The 19,559-nt window shown below is 42.1% G+C and overlaps 1 protein-coding gene across 1 annotated transcript in view; it reads right to left on the reverse strand.

The window, feature by feature from the left end:
- Positions 1 to 18,376, reverse strand: part of BEST3 (bestrophin 3) — a 48,812-nt gene extending 30,436 nt beyond the window's left edge. Inside the window, exons 1-3 of the mRNA XM_004602805.2 lie at positions 18,225 to 18,376; positions 14,520 to 14,614; positions 13,820 to 14,053 (exon numbers count right to left, since the gene is read on the reverse strand). Of these exons, the coding sequence (XP_004602862.1) occupies positions 13,820 to 14,053; positions 14,520 to 14,614; positions 18,225 to 18,376 (481 nt within the window). The remainder of the gene's footprint in view (positions 1 to 13,819; positions 14,054 to 14,519; positions 14,615 to 18,224) is intronic.
- Between the last annotated feature and the right edge of the window lie 1,183 nt (positions 18,377 to 19,559).

Here is a 19,559-nt window from a genome sequence, read left to right on the forward strand (position 1 = left end):
GAGGAGCACATGCTCAGCATGACTGAATCCCTGAGTCAGGTTCTGGCACTGTGCGGCTTTCATCTGGGTTCTGCACAGAGCACATGCCCAGCTCTGCTGGTTCCCGGGCACTGTCGGCTCTGAGCATCCTACTACCATGTCCACACCACCCGGCCTGGGGGCAGCCCCAGCCCCCAGCACCACTGATGCTGAGTGTGGGCCCCACAAATTCCTGACACGTTAAATGAGCACTATTGTACATTGCACTGTCTAAATTAAAAAAAAAAAGTATTGAGTAATTCAAATGATACAAAAATCTAAAATTGAAGATTTTCAGACTGGCTTAGTTTTTAGAAGTACAAATGCTGGTTTGCTTAATTCACATCTATTAATGACTTTTATTATTCATTTATTTACTGAAAATAAAATTTGGTTATTAGAGCAGAAGCATTCTTAATTTTGGCTACATACTAGTTAATTATATACTATTTCATTTAATTAGTCATCTTTTTTTTTTTTTTGGTTTTTGGGTCACACCCAGCGATGCACAGGGGTTACTCCTGACTCTGCGCTCAGGAATCACCCCTGGAGGTGCTCAGGGGACCATATGGGATGCTGGGAATCGAACCCAGGTCGGCCGAGTGCAAGGCAAATGCCCTACCCGCTGTGCTATCAAATTAGTCATCTTTTGAATAGGCATTTAAATTAAACATCTTTGTTATTAAAAATAATGCTGCAATGACTAACCTTGAACGTACCCCTTTTTATTTTTTATTTTATTTTATTTTATTTTTTTTTGGTTTTTGGGTCACACCCGGCAATGCACAGGGGTTACTCCTGGCTCTTCACTCAGGAATTACCCCTGGCGGTGCTCAGGGGACCATATGGGATGCTGGGAATCGAACCCAGGTCGGCCGAGTGCAAGGCAAACGCCCTACCCGCTGTGCTATCGCTCCAACCCACCCCCTTTTTATTTTAAATGAACCTTTTTTTTTTTTGGTTTTGGGGCCACGCCTGATGGTGGTCAGAATTTATTTCTGTCTCTTCACTCACAGATTACTACTGGCAGTGCTCAAGGGACCATATAAGGTGCCAGGAATCCAACCCAGGTCAGCCATGTGCAAAGCAAGCACGCTATCCCCTGTACGATCTCTTCAGCCTCATACTTCTTCTTTTTCCTTAATTTTTGGCAGTACTCAGGGCTTCCTCATGACCCAGTGCTCAGGGATCACTCAGGGCTCAGGGACCATATGGGGTGTCGGGGATTGAGCTCAAGTTGGCCAGGCACATGGCAAAAACCCTACCCACTGGACTATACTTTTAGCCCTTAAATGAATATTTAAAAATTATGATTTAGGGGGCTGAAGCGATAGCACAGCAGGTAGGGCGTTTGCGTTGCACGAAGTCAACCCAGGTTCGATTCCCAGCATCTCATATGGTCCCCTGAGCGCCAGCAGGAGTTAATTCCTGAGTGTATGAGCCAGGAGTAACCCCTGTGCATCATCAGGTGTGACCCAAAAAAGCCAAAAAAAAATTATGAATTATGATTTAGTCTAAATAGTGTTTTCTTACTAAAGCTTATTTCTTGATTAAAAACTTATTTTTTAAATGGAAATATAATGGGCATAAAATATTAGTTTAGTTTTACATGTACACCATAATAGCTCAACATTTATATACATTGCAAAATTATCACCACCGTAAGTCAACTCACCGTCTTAGTAACTTTCAAGTTTTAACACCATATTATTATTATCAACCCTATGCTGTCTGTGTATTACATGGCGTTGAGTCCTTTATTTCGTGACTAGAAGTGAAACTGATTTTTGTCCGGTATTTTTTAGTTATTCTTGTTTCAGAAACGCGAATTTGCAGACGGCATTCAGCTAATACGTTTCAGATGAAAATCTACTTCTTGCCTTAATGTAGCTCATTTTCTAGCTTTAACCAGTAATCAATTTACAGTAATTGCTTTATTATTCATTCTGGTTATCCTGTTTAATCTTCCTTTTCACCCTTCAGACCGAGCTCTGAGTGGGGTAGCTCTATTGGGAACACTGTCAAAGAGGTGAGATCAATGCCTGCTTTCAAAGTCAAAGTGCTTTGGAGTTCCTTAGGTCTTTGAAAGAACCCATGCCCGCATTTCTGAGAATAAGCACCATGAATCATGCACAATATTTGAGTCACCTGTAATGGTTCTTAAACCAAGAGGGAGCTGGGCTGGGCCTCACCCTTGTGATCAGGGCTCAGTAGCGCAGGGGGCCTCAACACAGATCTGTGCTTTAGCCTCTGGTGGTACTTTCATTATTATTTTTAATTCAAAATGTTTTTTGTGGGGGAGGGTGTTCACACCAAGACGTGGTGCTGAAGGGCTACTTCTGACTGAGTGATCAGAGGACAACCTAGTGTGATGCTAGAGATCCAGCCAGTGTCTCTCAGGTGCAGACCATTCATACTACTAGTTCTTGCAGCTATCTCTCCAGCTCCTAGGTGGTACTTTTTGGAAGTAACAGTGCTGAGGCTGGAGAGACAGTAGAGGGGGTAGGGCATTTGCCTTGCATTGACTGACCCAGTTTTGGCACCTCATCTGGTCCCCTGAGCCTGCCAGGCGTGATCCCTGAGCACAGAGCAGGAGTAAGCCTTGAGCACTATCAGATGTGGCCCCAAAACCAAACCAAACAACAAAAAGGAGAAAATATCCGTGTCTGGGTGTTATCATCAGAGATTCTGATTCAATTGGCGATGTCCAGGCATCAGCGTTCATTTTTTTCTGAGAAACTTGGTGGAGTTTGGTCCAGACAGTTGCACATTTATTTGTCAAGTGCTACATAGCAATGCTTTATTATTCACTGCCCATAGAAGGATGATTTTGTTTACTTTTCATTTGAATTCAATATTTGAATAAACATAAGAACAACTACACCACCATTAACCAACAGGAGACTAGATTCAGACTCTGAGAATTCTCTTATTTCTTCGTGCATCTCAAAGTTGTTGTGTGACCCAGATAATCTACGCCCAGGACACTCCCAACTCATAAAGACTTAAAGGGCAGTAGTCAAACCTTATTACAAGAAGTTAACAGACATATTTGACCTGTCTTGAGTACATGCTTAAAGACTTGCTACAGCAATTCATTCTTGTGCTACAACAATTCACCCTTTAATTGGCAGCTGGTTCACAGACATTTCATATTCATTGTTTAATAGTTATGTTCTTGGTATTTGTCAGGCAATTTTCAAAAGTGACTCTGCTTATATAATGGCTGCAAAATCTCTGTCACTTGACCAAAGAATAACTTTATCTTTGGTTATTTTCCCATACAATTCATTCAGTTTCCCAGCCAGTCCTTTTCTTGGATTCAGAGCAGAATGCACATAAGCAGAGTTTGGATCCAGTTAGTGCAAATACTGAAGTGAGAGTAAGGCCTTCCTGCCTGACCCCCAGTGGTACAGGTACAGCTAAGAAAGCTGTTGGTTTTGCACTTTCGTCCCCAATGGACTGAATGCACTGTAAAAGATGAAGGGTGACAAGCCAAGCGTTAATGTACTCTCCAAGTGGGTGTGGGCAGAACAATTATGATTTTATTCCCTCAGAGTCATATATCTTATGCAAAAGAAATAAAGTTATTGGGTGAATCAAAGTTTTTTTGGAAATAAAGATATTGGTTGAATTAAGGAAGACCTCTTGCTTATTGGTCCAATCAATTCAGTGTTTGCTATAGAGTAGAATGTTGGGTCAGAGAGATAGTACAATGGGTAAGGTGCTCGCTGGTACTTCATATGGTCCCTGAGCATCCCTGAGCAGAGTCAGGTGTGGCTCCCAAATCAAAAATTATATATGTAAAATGGTCCCCCCACTGCCCTGTCCCCTTCACAAGCCTGCCTCGGTGCTGTGTTGCCTCCAGCCCTAGCCACACCCTTGGCATTGCTATTTTATCTCACTATTGCATGTGCCCACAGTTTCTGTTGTGCTCTCTCCTCCTTCTGGCTGCTCCGCTCTGCCCAGCTATTTTCATACTGCTAATCCCCCAGAACCTCCTTAATATTCCTAGCTAGAGAAAGAGAAAAAAGAGAAAAAGAAATCCCTGCAGAAGGTTTCCATGTTTGCAGTGATGAATGTTTGTAGTAGGACATGATTCTTTAAGGTAAAATTTTATTGTCCTCAAGCTGAAGAACTTATTGTGTATAATTATAAACATAATTCCAGTCACCATAGATGTGTGTCTACTGTCAAGTCGGCCTGTTTTTTCCTAGGTTAAACTGAGGCAGATGTCTTTTGCCTCTAAAGCAGAGTGTTCAAATGAGGCTCTAGAAGCAGAAGAACTAAAAGGTCTTTCTGCCTCTTGAAACGTGAAGGCAGGATGGGCTTGCTGCCAGTTCTTTCTGGGGGGGAAAAATGTTGTGCATTCATCCTCTGAGCCTTCCCAGAGAGATGACTTCCTGGGGAAGGGGGAAGAAGGCAATGTACTCGGCTCATTTACATCTCCATTTTCCCATTGAGTGGAACAAGGCTAACCATTCAACGCCAGCTGTTCCGTAAGTTCAATGGGGGAAAGTAAGATCCAGAGAGAGAGAGAGAGAGAGAGAGAGAGAGAGAGAGAGAGAGAGAGAGAGAGAGAGAATCACATTGTGACAATATTGTGTAGGGCAGAGACCAGAGGTTTGTTGTTTATTTAAACCACTAAAATGATTTGAGACCACAATAGTAAGTTCCAAGTCATAGTTTGAAAAGCTTAAAACAGGGTATCACTGTATTACTGTCATCCCATTGCTCATCAATTTGCTCAAGCGGGCGCCAGTAACATCTCCATTGTAAGATTTGTTACTGTTTTTGGCATACCAGGCTCTGCTGTGCGGGCGGGATACTCTCGGTAGCTCAGGCTCTCCGATAGGGACATAGGAATCGAACCCAGGTCAGCCACGTAGTTTCTGGGGGTAGCCAGGGTTAAACAGGCCATTAAGGGAACAGTGAATCAGTGACTCAGTGCCTTTAAGTCCTCACTGCTGGTGAGGACCAGAGTTTCATTTACCCTGGGGGGCTAGATAGAAGCCCATATGCAGATATAGTTGAAGAATTAATAGAAGCACCACAGTGCAGTGAATCCTAACCTTTTCTTTATCTGGGAATATTCTGGGGGGAATTTTTCAAATTCTACTGCCCAGGTTTCACCTCACACCTATTGAATCCTAATATCTGGGATGGAGACATTAATATTTTTAAAAGCTCCCAATCGCAACAAACTTTCAAAACAACTACTCTTCAGTTTAGAATCACACAGCAAACTGGCAGTGCTCAAGGGACTATATGGGATGCCAAAGATAGAACTCCGGTCAGCTACTAAGGCAAGCACCCCACCTGCTGTGCTATCTCTCTGGCTCTTAGGTGCTAATTCGGAAGGCTGCTGTAAATCTGCAATTTAAATAAGAACCCTTCCAACTTCAGTGAAAGTGGCCTACAATTAGACTCTGAGGAGCATTTGCCTGTTGAGTTCAATAGCCTTGTTTGGACTCCTAAAACAGACCAGTGAGGCACCATCCAGGAGGTCGGCACTGCCGGGTGCATTACTCCGTCCCCCGCAAGTGCACATAGGTGAGTCAGGTTTCACTCCCAGGATGACATTCTGTCTGTTCCGGGCTCGTCATGTGAGACTATAGGGGGAACTGACTCAGCCTGTAGAAGTTCAGCCAACACAGGACAATCTGGCACTGCCAGGAATACCGCTGTTTTCTTGCCCACCTCTCCTAGAACAGAGCAGTTAGAGAGTTCCAGGTTTATCAGAGACCAAGGCGCCCCTGAGCCCTGGAATGTGTCAGTGAACAGCAGAGCACAGGGCAGGTTCGTAGTTCACAAGAGCCGTTTTTATGCTCCATAGTGAGAGAAGACCACAGGCTCAACGCTCTAAGCATGGGGCTCGCCTCCTAGTGCAGCTCAAGTTAGAGCTTTGATGTCCACCACCTCTTGACAGCAGGAGCTTGCTATGTGAGCTGTAAGTGTCGCTGAAATCCCAGTGAGGATCTGCCTGTGAACATCCCAGAATTTTACAGGGAGACTTTAAACTAAAGGGGGTCTTTCCTCATGTCTTCTTATTGATTGTTTTACAATGTTTTTTGTTTGCTGTTATGTTTTTACTTATTATTTATTTATTTGGTCCTTTGGGGGGTCCTGCGGGAAGCCATCTGGGTCAGGAATTCAAAGGGCCTGCTCAGGTGCCCCAGGGCTCCTCCAGCAGTGCTCAGTGCACATGTGGACCACAGACGTGATGCTTTAGGGTACCCCAGGGCTATACCACAAGGCTTGGGAGAACACGATACGTCAGTGTTCAAACTCGAGTTGGTTTGAGAGCTGGGCATGCACCCTAATTCCTGTACTGTCTTCTGGCCCTGTTGCTGCTTTTTAAAGAGTCCATGCCAGCGTTGCTGGATGGTCATGCAGTGCTGGGGGGATCAAAGTCGGGGCTTCTTACATCCTAGGCACATGCTCTACCACTCAAGCTACCCCCCCCCATCCCAAATTTTACTATTTTCCAATTACTCTTAGGAGCTACCAATGCACAGCAGGAAACTATTTTCGAAAAACAGATACAGTCTAGAGGTGTAAAGTTTCAGTGCAAATCTCTTTGCGTTGTTCTCTGACAATGAGCTATGGGTGAAAACATTTGTGGTTATTTTTACTGATCTTTGAGGATGAAGACTGTATGTTCTATCCTAAATCTTTTTTTTGGGGAGTGGGGGTGGGGGGTGGGAAGGAGGAACACCTGAAAATGCTCAGGAGTTATTCCTGGCTCTGCACTCAGGGATCACTCCCTGTAGTGTTCAGGGGACCCTGTGGGATGCTGGGGACCAAGCCCAGGTCAGCTTCATGCAAGACAGACGCCCTATGCACTGTACCATCGGTCTAGCCCCTTATCCTAAATCTTTTTTAAGCGCTAAAATGCCTGGCAGCTTAGTTTAGCAATAGTTTTAGTAATGCTTCTTTTCCTTAAAATAAAAAACATTTTTCCCCTTTATTTTGTTTTGGGGCTACAACCAGTAGTGCTCAGGGGTTATTCCTGGCTCTGCACTCAGAAATCACTCCTGACTGTGCTTGGCGGACCATATGGGATGCTGAGGATCAAACCTGGGCTGACTGTGTGTAAGGCAAGGACCTTACCCACTGTACTATTACTCTTTACTTTAATTTTTGTCTTCTGGTGTTTGGGTCACACATGTTGCTCAGGGCTACTCCTGCTGCATCACTCCTGGCGGTGCTCAGGGACCGAGCAGTGGGGAACTGATGTGAATCTGAGAGTCTCACATAAAAGCATGTTTTCCAGTCTTTTATCCATTTCTCTGGATCCTAGAATGTTCCTTTTAGAGGAGTGACTATGATTTTATTTTCCCTTTCTTCCTCTCAAACCCAAGTCTCAGACCTATAAATCTTGGGTTATTTTGTTCTTTATTGTTCTCGGTCATACCTAGAGGTGCTCAGGGCTTAAGTCCTAGCTTTGCCTCAGGGATCACCCCAGGAGGTGTTTGGGATGAAACCAGGGTCAGCCATCTGCAAGACAAACACCTTAAAACCTGAAATATCTTTACAGCCCATCTTGAGGGTTTTAGTCAAATGTAATCCTCTCAGTGTGTCTTTCCCTGATCACTGTGGTTTGAACTGTAAGATTCCCCAGGACTTTATTAATTCATTTCTCTGTTTTATCAAAAGTATGTAATACTTAATAAGCATGCTTATTTAATCTGTCCCCCCCCGTACTCTAATGGTACTTCATAAATTGGAAAGATGTTATTTCTTTTTCTTTTCTTGCTTTGGGCCACCCCCAGCAGTGCTCAGAGCTTACTCCTGGCTCTGTGCTCAGGCAGTGCTGGAGAGACCCTATGGGGTACCAGGATTCAAACCCAGGATGACTCTGTGCAAGGCCAACGCCTTATCTACTCTATCTCTCTGGCCCTGAGAGGAATGTTTGTAATTTCTCTAAAATTACCCTGGTTGTTAATTTTGTTTGTTTATTTTTGGGTCACACCTGGCAGCACTAGGGCCTGCTCTCGGCCCTGTGCTTGGGGGTCCCTCCAGGTGGTGTTCAGAAGATCCAGCAGGTTACGAAGCGTACGCTCAGAACCTGGGACTCTCTCTCCCTCTGGCCCCTGGTGACTGATCACTGTGAAACACTAGATAAACTGTTTTGATTTGGTCTCATACCCTGACGTAAGCACCCAATTAAGGACATCACTGGGATTGGCAAAGATCTGGAATTGTGCACCTGATTGGATTTGGACGCAATTACTTCTTCCAGGGCAGCTGATTGAAATGACTGGAATTTTCCAGGGCAGGTTTGTAGCCAATAGACAAAACAACAGGGGCTGGAGCGATAGCGCAGCGGGTAGGGCATTTGCCTTGCACGTCGCCGACCTGGGTTCGATTCCTAGCATCCCTATGGTCCCCCAAGCACCGCCGGGGTGATTCCTGAGTGCAAAGCCAGGAGTAACCCCTAAACATCTCTGGGTGTGACCCAAAAGAGAAAAAAAAACCAACCAGATTCCTCTGTCATAACTCCCTTGGTAAATGATGAGTAACCCTCTAATTCTGGCAATTTTCAGCATAATAGACATGATTTCAAATTTAATTGCTATGGTTTTATTTCATGTGAGAAAAAATTATTGTTTGAGAAATTTGACTTGTAACATCAAGCCTTTGTATTTTTTCTGTAACATTCACTGTGGTTGCCATTTAATTTTTCAGAATGAAGTGATGTAGCTGTCCAATTTTGACTGTAGTGTGAGGGCTGGGCCACACCTGGGCATGTTCAGGGCTTATCCTGGCTCTGTTCTAGGGATCACTCCTGGTGGTGCTTGGGGGGGATCATATACAAAACCAGGATTGGAACGTGGGTTGGTTGCATGCTAGGCAAGTGCTTTGTCCACGGTGTTACCTCTCTGGCCCTTCACTGCCCAGTTTAAGAGTAAGACAAGTTCAGGGATGAGCAGGGGAGACTCATTCATGCAGTATAGCTGGATGTTCAGAAGGAAATGCTGCTTTCCATTTTCTGCACCCCCAACCCACATTTTCTCCTGGTCCACCTGGAATCTTTGTGGCACAAACCTTCCCTGAAGCCAACCAAAGAGCTTGGAGGGAAACCCCGTGGCTCTCTCAAATATGTTATTTCCCAGTGTGATCCCCTGTTGCAAAGTCTCCAGGAGTTTGGCAAGTATACTCACTGTAGACCCCTACCTAGACTTAGGGAGTGGAATCGCTTGGGCTGCAGTTTGAGGCAATTGGTATTTAGCCACATCTAATGTGCCCTCAAGTTCAAGAACCTCTCTTTACCTGACAGGGGTGTAGGGAAGATCACCTGATGAGTGTTTATTTTGGAGGCCACAACTGGTGATACTCCTGCTTCTGCACTCAGGGGTCATTCCTAAGTGGGGCTCAGAGGACCACCTGTGATGCTGGGGCTCAATCCTGGGTTGACCATAAGCAAAGCAAGTGCCCTCCCTGCTGCTCTCTCTCTCTCTCTCTCTCTCTCTCTCTCTCTCTCTCTCTCTCTCTCTCTCTCTCTCTCTCTCTGGTCTCCGATGAGGGTTTTTGCACTTTCAATCTTACCTTCTGCCTTGGCTTTCACCCCTTGGGTTTTGCTGACCAGCCTTTCTGCCCACAGGCATGGTGAGTACCCTGGATCTGGACTAAGGAAAGCTTACAAAGCTTCTCTCCAGCTCAGGACTTCCTGGTTTTCCCAGAAATGTTGGCAGAAAAGGACACTGGGGAGGGGGTGGGGGCATGTGTGCAGCTGGAAAAACATGGACCCAGGAGTCAGAGGCGGTGCCTGCCCTGGAAAACCCAGCCACTGAAGATCTTTCTCCGCAGAGGCCAGGAGCTGCCACCTAACATGCACATCTTACCTTCCTGGGATAGGGGTGGGGGTGGGTGAAGGCTATTCCACTGCCTCCTTTTCAGCCTTTCCAGAAAACACTTTAGAAAGAAAAGACATGGGCTAAGGGTGTGCTTTGCCTGCAGGAGGCCCAGGTTCAACCTCTGGCATCATATGGTTCCCCCAGCCCAGCCGGAAGCAATGCCTCAGCACAGAGCTGGGAGTAACATATAAGCATCACCGGATGGGCCCCTGGAGAAAAAAATAATTCAACCAATTTCTTATCAGAGTTTTAAAGATAGGTAATGTGAGTTACAGACATTAATAGAAACATTACTAGGTTCCAGGGAGATGGTTCTAAGGGCTGGGGCATGTGCTTTGGATGTGAGAAGTCTGGGTTCAACTCCCAGGACTGCATGGTCTCTCATGCATCTCCAGGAGCACTTCCAAACGATGCACAGGGAGTAAACCCCAGGCACCTCTGCCACCAGGTGTGGTCCCACAAACTGAACAGCACTCGCAGTTGTCTTTATGTGATCACCACTTATAGCCCCGGGGAGCACCTGGAAAAGCGTTAACCTCGTATGTCTTGCAAAATACTTAAGAAAATCAAGTCAAAATGATGCTTACTATGTCGTTAGATCCTGTTTAAATCCCCTAGACTGTATCTTTTAACCAGGATAATTCCAGGATGTCTAGCATGACCAAAACCCCTAATTCACTCTCTTATTATTAGCAGTAATAAATTTTCTGCTTGTTGGCAAAGCCCCTTTCCACCACGAGAGGTTTGTAAAGGAATTTTTAAAAATCAGACCCCTTACCCTCAACTCTGCCACAGCTCAGTACTTCTCAAACTTTAGTATATGACAAACCAATCTAGGAGCACATTAAATTCTTGTTTCCTGGGATTTGTTTCCAAAGATTCTGATGGAATAGTTGTGGGTAGATTCCAGGATGTGATTCTAAATAAACAGTCCAAAAATTGTGAAGATGTGGAGGGTCAGCAGATCTGTGGATCACAGTTTGAATCTTCTCACTCACATGCCTGTCCCTTGGACAGTTGGGGTAAAAGAGGTGATGAAGATAGGGGCATTTCAATATTCCAAATCTTGGAAGGGGAAAAAGACTGGATGTAAGTATATGACAGCTATTTGCAGAAGCTTGACAAAGCATGGCTTGGCATTTAAGAAAAATACACTCCAAAGATGTGAAATTGCACCATTCCCCTTGTCTGATTTACTTTCCTCAGACCTTAGCATAAATGATTTCTCTTTGAGCTTATTTCTGACCAGACAGAGACCCAAAGGTTTCTCTATTCCCAGAAATCTTGGCTCCCTTTCAGTGCACCTTTACTATGAAGGCAATGCTAGAAGGATGAGATTTACTTTTATAGTTGGGCCTGACATCCAATTCATATGAGAATGCATGTACTTTGTTCCAAGAATGAATCAAACTAGAGAATTACCACCTTTACTCATCCAAGGAAATGCTAACTCACACTCATCAATTTGAAACAGGTTAAATCTTTCTCATTTGTTTTTAGGCCTTTCTTCAGAGGTAGGAGTTGTTACTACAATTAATTCTATAGACACAAGGGTAATAAAATTAAGTAGCATTTTACACCGAAACACTCTGGAGCCGTATTCAATATTTAAATTTGGAGGAGAGTGCTTGTTAAATTTTACTGCATTGCATCATAATATACCTCTGCTAGGCTCTTTATATCTTTCACATGAATCCTTCTAACTCATTGTACCCTATTGCTGTCCTACATCTTACTCTGCACCCCAACAATATCCTCTATGCTCCTCTTATTTCTACCTTGAGTTTCACAATTTGCTATTCATAGCAGATCAACAAAACCCAGTTTGTCTTATCAAATGAATCTTCTGAAGTGACCAAAGTGCTATGTTCTGCTATACTAGAAGGTAAGTCATTATAACTTGCACCAGTATAATAGTTATGGCTCTAAATGCTTAGCAAATAATAACTTATTTAATACTCAAAATAGGTCTATGATTCATATCAAATATGATATATTAACTCATTTTATGGATGAGGAATGGCAGCACAAAAAATAATTCATAGAAGGAAAGTAGTTAGTAGTGAAGTAAAGATTTTAACTCTTACTATACGTTATTAGTTCCTGTGAACATTGTCCATAAAAGAATGCAAAATTAGGGGCCAACACAATAGTACAAAGGGTAGGGCATTTGCCTTGTGACTAGCCAAACCAGGATCAATCCCCAGTACCAAATATGGTCCTTTGAGTAATGGAAGTGATCCCTGAGTGCAGATCTAGAAGTAAGCCCTGACCCCTCGTCCCGTTCACCTAAGAATGCAAAACCAAACCAAAGTAAAGCCCCCCCAAAAAACCCTCTAAAAATCTTATTATTTGACCAGAGGGATAGACAGGGTTTAAGACACTTGCCTTGCATGCACTGACCCGGTACAATCTTTGTTACTGCATCTGGTCTCTTGAGCCCCACCAGGTGTGATCTCTAAGCACAAAGCCAGGAGTAAACCCTGAGGCTCAAAATTAGTCTTTTAAAAACACATTTCACAGACATTTCAGAAAAGCAGATGGAATGTAGTGACCTAATTTGAGGTTGTATTCAGCATAAAAGTAGAGTCATTTCATGGGTCTTTTCCCACCTGCACACTCTTTGATACAGGCTAACAGACTAGCAAGTCTATTATTAAGAACCAATATTTATTTAAACCCATACCAATAAAAATCTCATTTAAACCTCACTCCATTAAGGACTAGTTTGACAGTTTCTTTGCTAAATATTAGCATACCCAAGATAACCACCCTACAAACATGATTTGTTCTCAGCTGACTATTCTGGGAGCACAAGAATATCTGAATCTAATTTAAGAAATAGGGAATACCAGATCTACCAGAAGGCACCGTTTACTGCCAGTTCTCGAAGTGCCTAGAAGAAAACTACATTCCTGCTTCCTACCAGAATTAACTTATGTTTCGGGGAAAGTATGAACTGAGGTGTTCCTCACCTGTATTGTAGTTTGGGTCTCCCTCTAACTCACTGGAAATCAAGAACAGGCCATTGCATCTCTGAATATATTTCTGAGGTCCAAACCAAAATAAATACCAGTTATTTATTTTATTTTATATTTTTACTTTTTGGGTCACACCTGGCGGTGCACAGGGTTACTCCTGGCTTTGCACTCAGGAATTACTCCTGGTGGTGCTCAGGGGACCATATGGGATGCTGGGAATCGAGCCCGGGTCGGTCGCCTGCAAGGCAAATGCCCTACCCGCTGTGTTATCGCTCCAGCCCCATAAATACTAGTTATGAAAGTGAATAAACTGCATAGTGCTGGAAAATACGTGGTCATGTTACAAGTAGTTTTAACAGGTATAATTATTATATAGAATAGGGCATAATATATGCTATATATGATATATTACTATATTATATAGCATATGGTATAACATAATCTTAGAAGGTATAATAGTATACTACTATGCTTTGATGTTATTATATCATATAGTTATATCATATATACATATATATCATGTGACTATATGAAACTTAGTTTGAGGTAGACTGTCAGCAGCTTTCACTCTTTCTCGAGGTCTGGGGGGAGATTCACATTTTTTGTGCTCAGAGGTTATTCCTGGTTCTGCACTCAGGAACCCCGTGGTGCTCAGGGGACCATATGTGGTGCCGGGATCGAACCTCAGTCATCCAAGTGCAAGGCAAGCGCCTCTTCCTGCACAGTCTCCAGCCCCAGCAGCTGTCACGCTTTTGCACCCCCCTACGTAAACTTGGTGAGACAAATCCATGTCTTATTCATTTTTGTCTCTGAAAAATATTTCTGGTACACACTACTGAATCAACAACTGTTTCTCAAAGAAATGAAGAAAGGGAAATTGCACAGGAGAACTCTGAATTTTGGAGATGCCGATCTAAGCTGGGATGAAAGGGCCCCGAAAGGAAAAGCCGTTCACAATACCTGCTTCAACCACGTGGTCGATGGTTGGGAATCTTTTGTACACAGCGGTGCTCACCGAGCGGAAGATGAGCAGGGACGTGAGATTGACATAGCGCATCAGCGTCCTTCGGAGCAGGCGCCCGTGCTCGTCGCTGCCGTGAACACTGCTGGAGATGAGGAACATCAGCCTGTCTGGCCAGGGCAGGTTCACGAACTGGTTCCACCACCGGTTCACTACCAGAGTGACATAAAACCCTGCAGAACAACAGACAACGATGAAGCAAGTTCTTGAAGCAGACGTGTTGTTGGCACTGATGCTTTAGCTGCATTTTAGCCTTTGTGGGGGATGGGGGGGTGTAAAAATAGGTTGTTATACCCATACCTTAACGATTTTTGCCCTCCAGAAAAAAAGGAATTTGTGCCTGGCAATGCTGTAGCACCCAGTAAGTGGGTATTAGAATTCAAAAATTGACGGCAAAAATGGAGAGTTAGTGAAGAGAAAGCATGACTGTCCAACAGCAGAGTAATGCCTCAAACTTGTTCAGTGTTAATTTAGCAAAAGCAGCCCTGAAGGCAAATCTTCTGGATGATTCTGGTTCTAGTGCAAGCAGTGGCTTTTCTGGCATGCCTCTCAGCTTGGAAACACTCCCATGCAGAGTCACTGGTGTCACCCTAACGGAGACAGCTATATGGCTGCATTCTGCGTGTCACCTATACTTACCAAGCACAAAGGTTACTGGGATTTGTTCAGCATATCTGTCACAGTAAATTGATAATTTTTCAAAGTAACGTTTTTGGGCTCCTGTAAGTAACAATCTGGAGCAAAAATAAAATGCACAGCCCTTTATGATATTATACTTCTGCACCTACTTTGCAAGTGACATTCAGTGCAAACATTTAACCATAAATAATCTTAAATTTTTTTTAAGGAGCAATAAATTTTTCTTTCCTACCTAAATTGATGAGTCAAAAAAGCTTAAAAATAGCTGAATGTTTTAACTACTAAGATTCTTTGTATATAGATATTACCAGTAAATAGCGGGGTTATTAACCATTTAAAGTTTAAATACTTATATTATTAAGCTTTCATGTGATGAATGCATTCAAGTTGGAGCAAGGTACCTCATAAAAGATTCACTTTTTTCCAATGATTTATCAGGCATACTTTAAAAAGTGTCTTGATTAAATTGATGAACATTATGAATTATTAAATAATAACCCTGAATTTGACATCTCTGATCTTACTTTCTCCTGCATGTACTAATTAGCCCATCCTCATCTAAAAATGCTCTATTGCAGGAGATCTTACAGCTATTTAAGTTTTGCAGTCATTTAAAATGTGGAATAACGAATTAATCAATTAGAAGTGAAAACTTTTTTTTTTTTTTTTTTTGCTTTTTGGGTCACACCTGGCGATGCACAGGGGTTACTCCTGGCTCTGCACTCAGGAATTACCCCTGGCCGTGCTCAGGGAACCATATGGGATGCTGGGATTTGAACCCGGGTCGGCCGCGTGCAAGGCAAACGCCCTACCCGCTGTGCTATCTCTCCAGCCCCTAGAAGTGAAAACTTTTTATTATTAAATTTGGCGGGTTAATATTTATGTGCCACGAGTAACAAATTGTGTATGATCAAGCTGCCTCAAACCCAGTCTTCAGCATTTTTAAACATACATTTATCACTGGCATGTGTGTGATAGAGGATCTAGTGTGAAGTAAGGCCTGTAGGCATGGTGATAGTAATCCGAATCCAGAGGAGAAGCAACTCTTATAAACTTTCACAAATGAATGTACGTGGCTGTTCCAGGGAGGAGGAGAGTGCTGTTGTAACATGTGTCAAAGGTCCGTTTGGGTCAGCAGAATTTCCCAAGAGGAAGCAGAAGGCTCGTGAGGTCACAGACATCAGAGAAGGAGCTGCCAGGAGTGTTGGAAGTTGCCAAGGAAGATGTGTGGGTGCCTGGTGGGCTTGGAGTTCCTGCCTCAGCTTTGGAGGAGGTGCCAGAATTTCCCAGCTCAGGGAAAGCTGGTAGAAGAGGCAGCAGCAAGTGGCGTGCCAACGACTAGTGACGTCAGAATGTTTTTTGATACTCAAATAGCAATGGTCAGACAGGCTGGATTACTTAACTTTTTCAAGTGGATGTTGATTTGATTTTTCAACCAACAGAGAGTAAAATGTAACTTTTTGGGAGAATCTATAGAACTGTTAATATCAACACATTTGTAGAGAATATAGCTACATCTCCCCCAAAAGACTTCCTGTGCAACTTTCCAAGAGAATTTTATATGGAATGCGTGAGCCAGGGACCAGATGAAGCCAGGTTTGGATCCAGGCATACCACAATACATATTTGAACTTTGAGAACATTTTCAAATCTCTCAAAGTTTTCTCATTCTAAATGACGAGATACATAGTACCTATGTATCAGGGATGTTATGAAGATGAAAGAATGGAAAATATGTGAGGACAGGAGACATACTCAAGGAGCTGAGTGTATGCTTTGCATGCAGGAAGCCTTTGATCCCCAACATGACCTTCTGAGTACTGCTGGGAGTGATTCCTAAGCACAGAGACGAGAGTAGCCCCTGAGCACTGCCAGCTATGGCCTCGAAACAACAACAACAAAATAAGTGTAACAATGTGGTGTCATAATCAATTATAAAGTAGTTGTTATGAATAGTTGGTCAAAAGAAAAGAATATTTAGCTATCAGAAGTTTTATCGGTAGAAAGTATGACAGTGAATATTTTGTCAAATCCATCCTCAAATAGGAAGAGGTAGAATCCAGTTCATGAATTCTGGCCCTGTCTTATGTTTTTCTGTAAAATATTTAAGTATTAATTGTTTAAATAAGATTCACAAAATCGTGTAACAAATTGTTTCTTTACACAAGCTTGTAATAAGTAGGATCATAACTAGAATGAATATGTTTGGCTTTATTGGCAAATTCAGCCTAAAGTTCTTATATAACTGGTCAAATATCTATTTTTACAAACTTGAAAAGTTGAGTTTAATAGTGAAGAATGACTTGAACTAATAATTATTGTTACACATGTAAGTAAGAACACTTTGGTTTTTAGAAAAAAAAATACATGCATACTATTTTGTGGGGTGTAAATCAGATACTGAAATAGTAGTTACAGTCCTATGGAGCATTTTTGGCTATGTTGCAACTGTTCTGAGAGCTATTCTATTCTAAGTGGCAGTAGCAGCAATAAATTCCCATTAGTAAAAATAAACTACCGAGACAATTATCCTGAAAGGTCAAGTGTCTTCCACCATTTCGTATTCTGAAGAATTAAGTGACAAACAAATTGTCAAAATGATTAATAATTTTTCCCTTTAGAGATATTTTTTCAAATATTTTTGTAGATCCACATACGCCTTTGTCTGAAATAGTAACTTCAATATATAGCAAAATAGCTATTCCTATTTTACTTCTGATAAATATCAGCCAGCCAAATTAATATCTCTCCTCTTCAAATATCCCTCCTGTTGCTGCAAGGAAGAAACAGGTGAGAGAAATGGTATACAAATTTGTTCATCTGCATGAGAAGAAAAACAACAGATAAATGTACATAGAAAAGGTGGAAATACAGCCTCAAAAACCTTTAGCTTTCCTATTTTAAACTTTCATTTCCCCCTCAAGAAGAAATGCATGCCATAGGTTTTCATTTAAATAACCTCATAAATCTTCCCTTTTACAATACTAATAAAAAGATATTAAGGCTATACTTTCAGTCATAAAAGTATTGTTTGAACATGATGTTGTTCAAATTTTCTGTCAACCTGACAGGCATAGATTATAATGTAATAAAGAATAAACATCTTCTTTTGTGAACATTAAATTCCCCAAACTCAGAAGCTATAAAGAATATAACCTAATTTTCAGGCTTTTTCTTTAGCTGAATATTCGGTCTGGTTGATGAGCACTGTCCAGGATGGGCCTCATCATTCCAGGTGCAAGGAAGGAAGCTTGCCTGGTACACGCCATTCACAGGCATGTGAACTACATGAAGAGTTGCTCCAAATGGCCAACTCACCAATTTAAACTCTGACTAACACAGTAGAGAGAGGCACAAATAATTTGTGAACTTTGTCATCTGAAATTATTGCATAGTTAGGATCTAAGTATAATTTTTCCATTTTATACTATGGCCACATTCTTGGAGCCCAATACGTTATAGTGACTAATTAATGTGGGGCTGAGATGAGTCTCACCTGAACATAATAGTTAGAGTCTGTTTGGCAGCCTACACATGGTTAGGTGTGGATTAAAACACCCTACCCTGAGGAGAAGACAATAGGAAGGAGCATGCAAACGAGGTTATGTAATGCAAAGGTCAGCGGCAACCACAGGGCTGATTTTTGAGACTGTATTCTTACATGATATTTGAGGGCCATTTAAAGAGACATGCAAAGGAAAGTACCTGTACACCAAACTTATTGCTGTGTAAAGAAGAGCAAAAACAATAAATTCCCTGTACAGTAGTTTGTAGATGCTCCCTCTCCACTTGAGGAGTAACCTATGAAATCCAAAAAAAGTCGCATTTGCTACTTTACTGGAGTAAGTGACAGTCATCTTGGATAGTTTTTTTTTCTAGAAGGGCAAGAAGACAAAACACAAGAAAAAAAGCAATGTTTAAAACAGAGCATAAATCTGCATCTCAAAGGAAACCCAAGCCAGCAATAGGTCAACCTCTTGCCTTTTGCCTTTCACAGTTTGCACAATTTGGAATTTGGAGATAATGAATATCTCAGCGCTAAATGTTTTAGCAGAAAAGAGCAAGATAGGAATTTCTGGTAAGAGAACTATTAGAGCTTGCCTTAATTTCTAGATGTTGTTTTTATATGAGACAGCCAGTTTCCAATAAGTATTTGAATAGACAGGTGAACATGTAAGATGACATAATGTCACATATATTTTTGGAGGGGCTAGGGTTTGGGGGCCATATCCGGCTGTGCTTGAGGCTTACTCCTGACTCTGTGCTCAGGAGTCATTCTTGGAGGTGCTCAGGGAACCATACGTGGTTCTGGGCATTGATCTGGGTTCTGCTGCATGCAAGGCAAGAACCTTAACCCTTGCACTATCTCTCTGGTCCTTATACATTTTCTTAAGCCATGGGAAAATCCACGGGGTGTTGATACGCTATATTAATTGATATTTTCAAACCAGAGGCCAAATGTATTGTTTGGATCTTTATATGTTATGAAAAAATTTGCCCTTATATTTCCTAAAACAAAAACTGTCTCCTGAAAAATCAAAAGATGTTGTGGGAAAGAAGCAAATCCCTATGGGAATTTAATTGATGAGTTTCTTTAATTGGACACAGTTGTCTCTTTAGAAGAGCTCTGAATATTGAGTGAACACCCTGTGACTGAAAAACAAAATAAATCTTTGAGCCACAATTATATGAAGAAAAGCATACTCTCCCAATGTAAAATCCGATAAATTGCTAATAAATGACTCAGTGTCCGTGTGGAATTGATCAAAACAAGGACATTGCTGAGGATTGTGTTTATTTGGATCTGCGTGGGACAAGAATTGTGTCCCCAAACCAATTTTTAGTAAATTCTTTGGAATTTCATTCATTTCCACCAAGATCTTAACCATTTGTTAAGTTGTAAGAAAATAACCTAAAGCTAACTTTGCTTGAAAATTCTGCTCTAAAACTCTCCACCATGCACATATGATTTCTTTGAAAATTTCTGGTTATCACAAAAGGATCTAGACTGAAATCATGAAACTTTTGGGAAGACTTACA

Source organism: Sorex araneus, chromosome 10, assembly GCF_027595985.1.
Source record: "Sorex araneus isolate mSorAra2 chromosome 10, mSorAra2.pri, whole genome shotgun sequence".
In the NCBI taxonomy this organism is placed as follows: domain Eukaryota; kingdom Metazoa; phylum Chordata; class Mammalia; order Eulipotyphla; family Soricidae; genus Sorex; species Sorex araneus.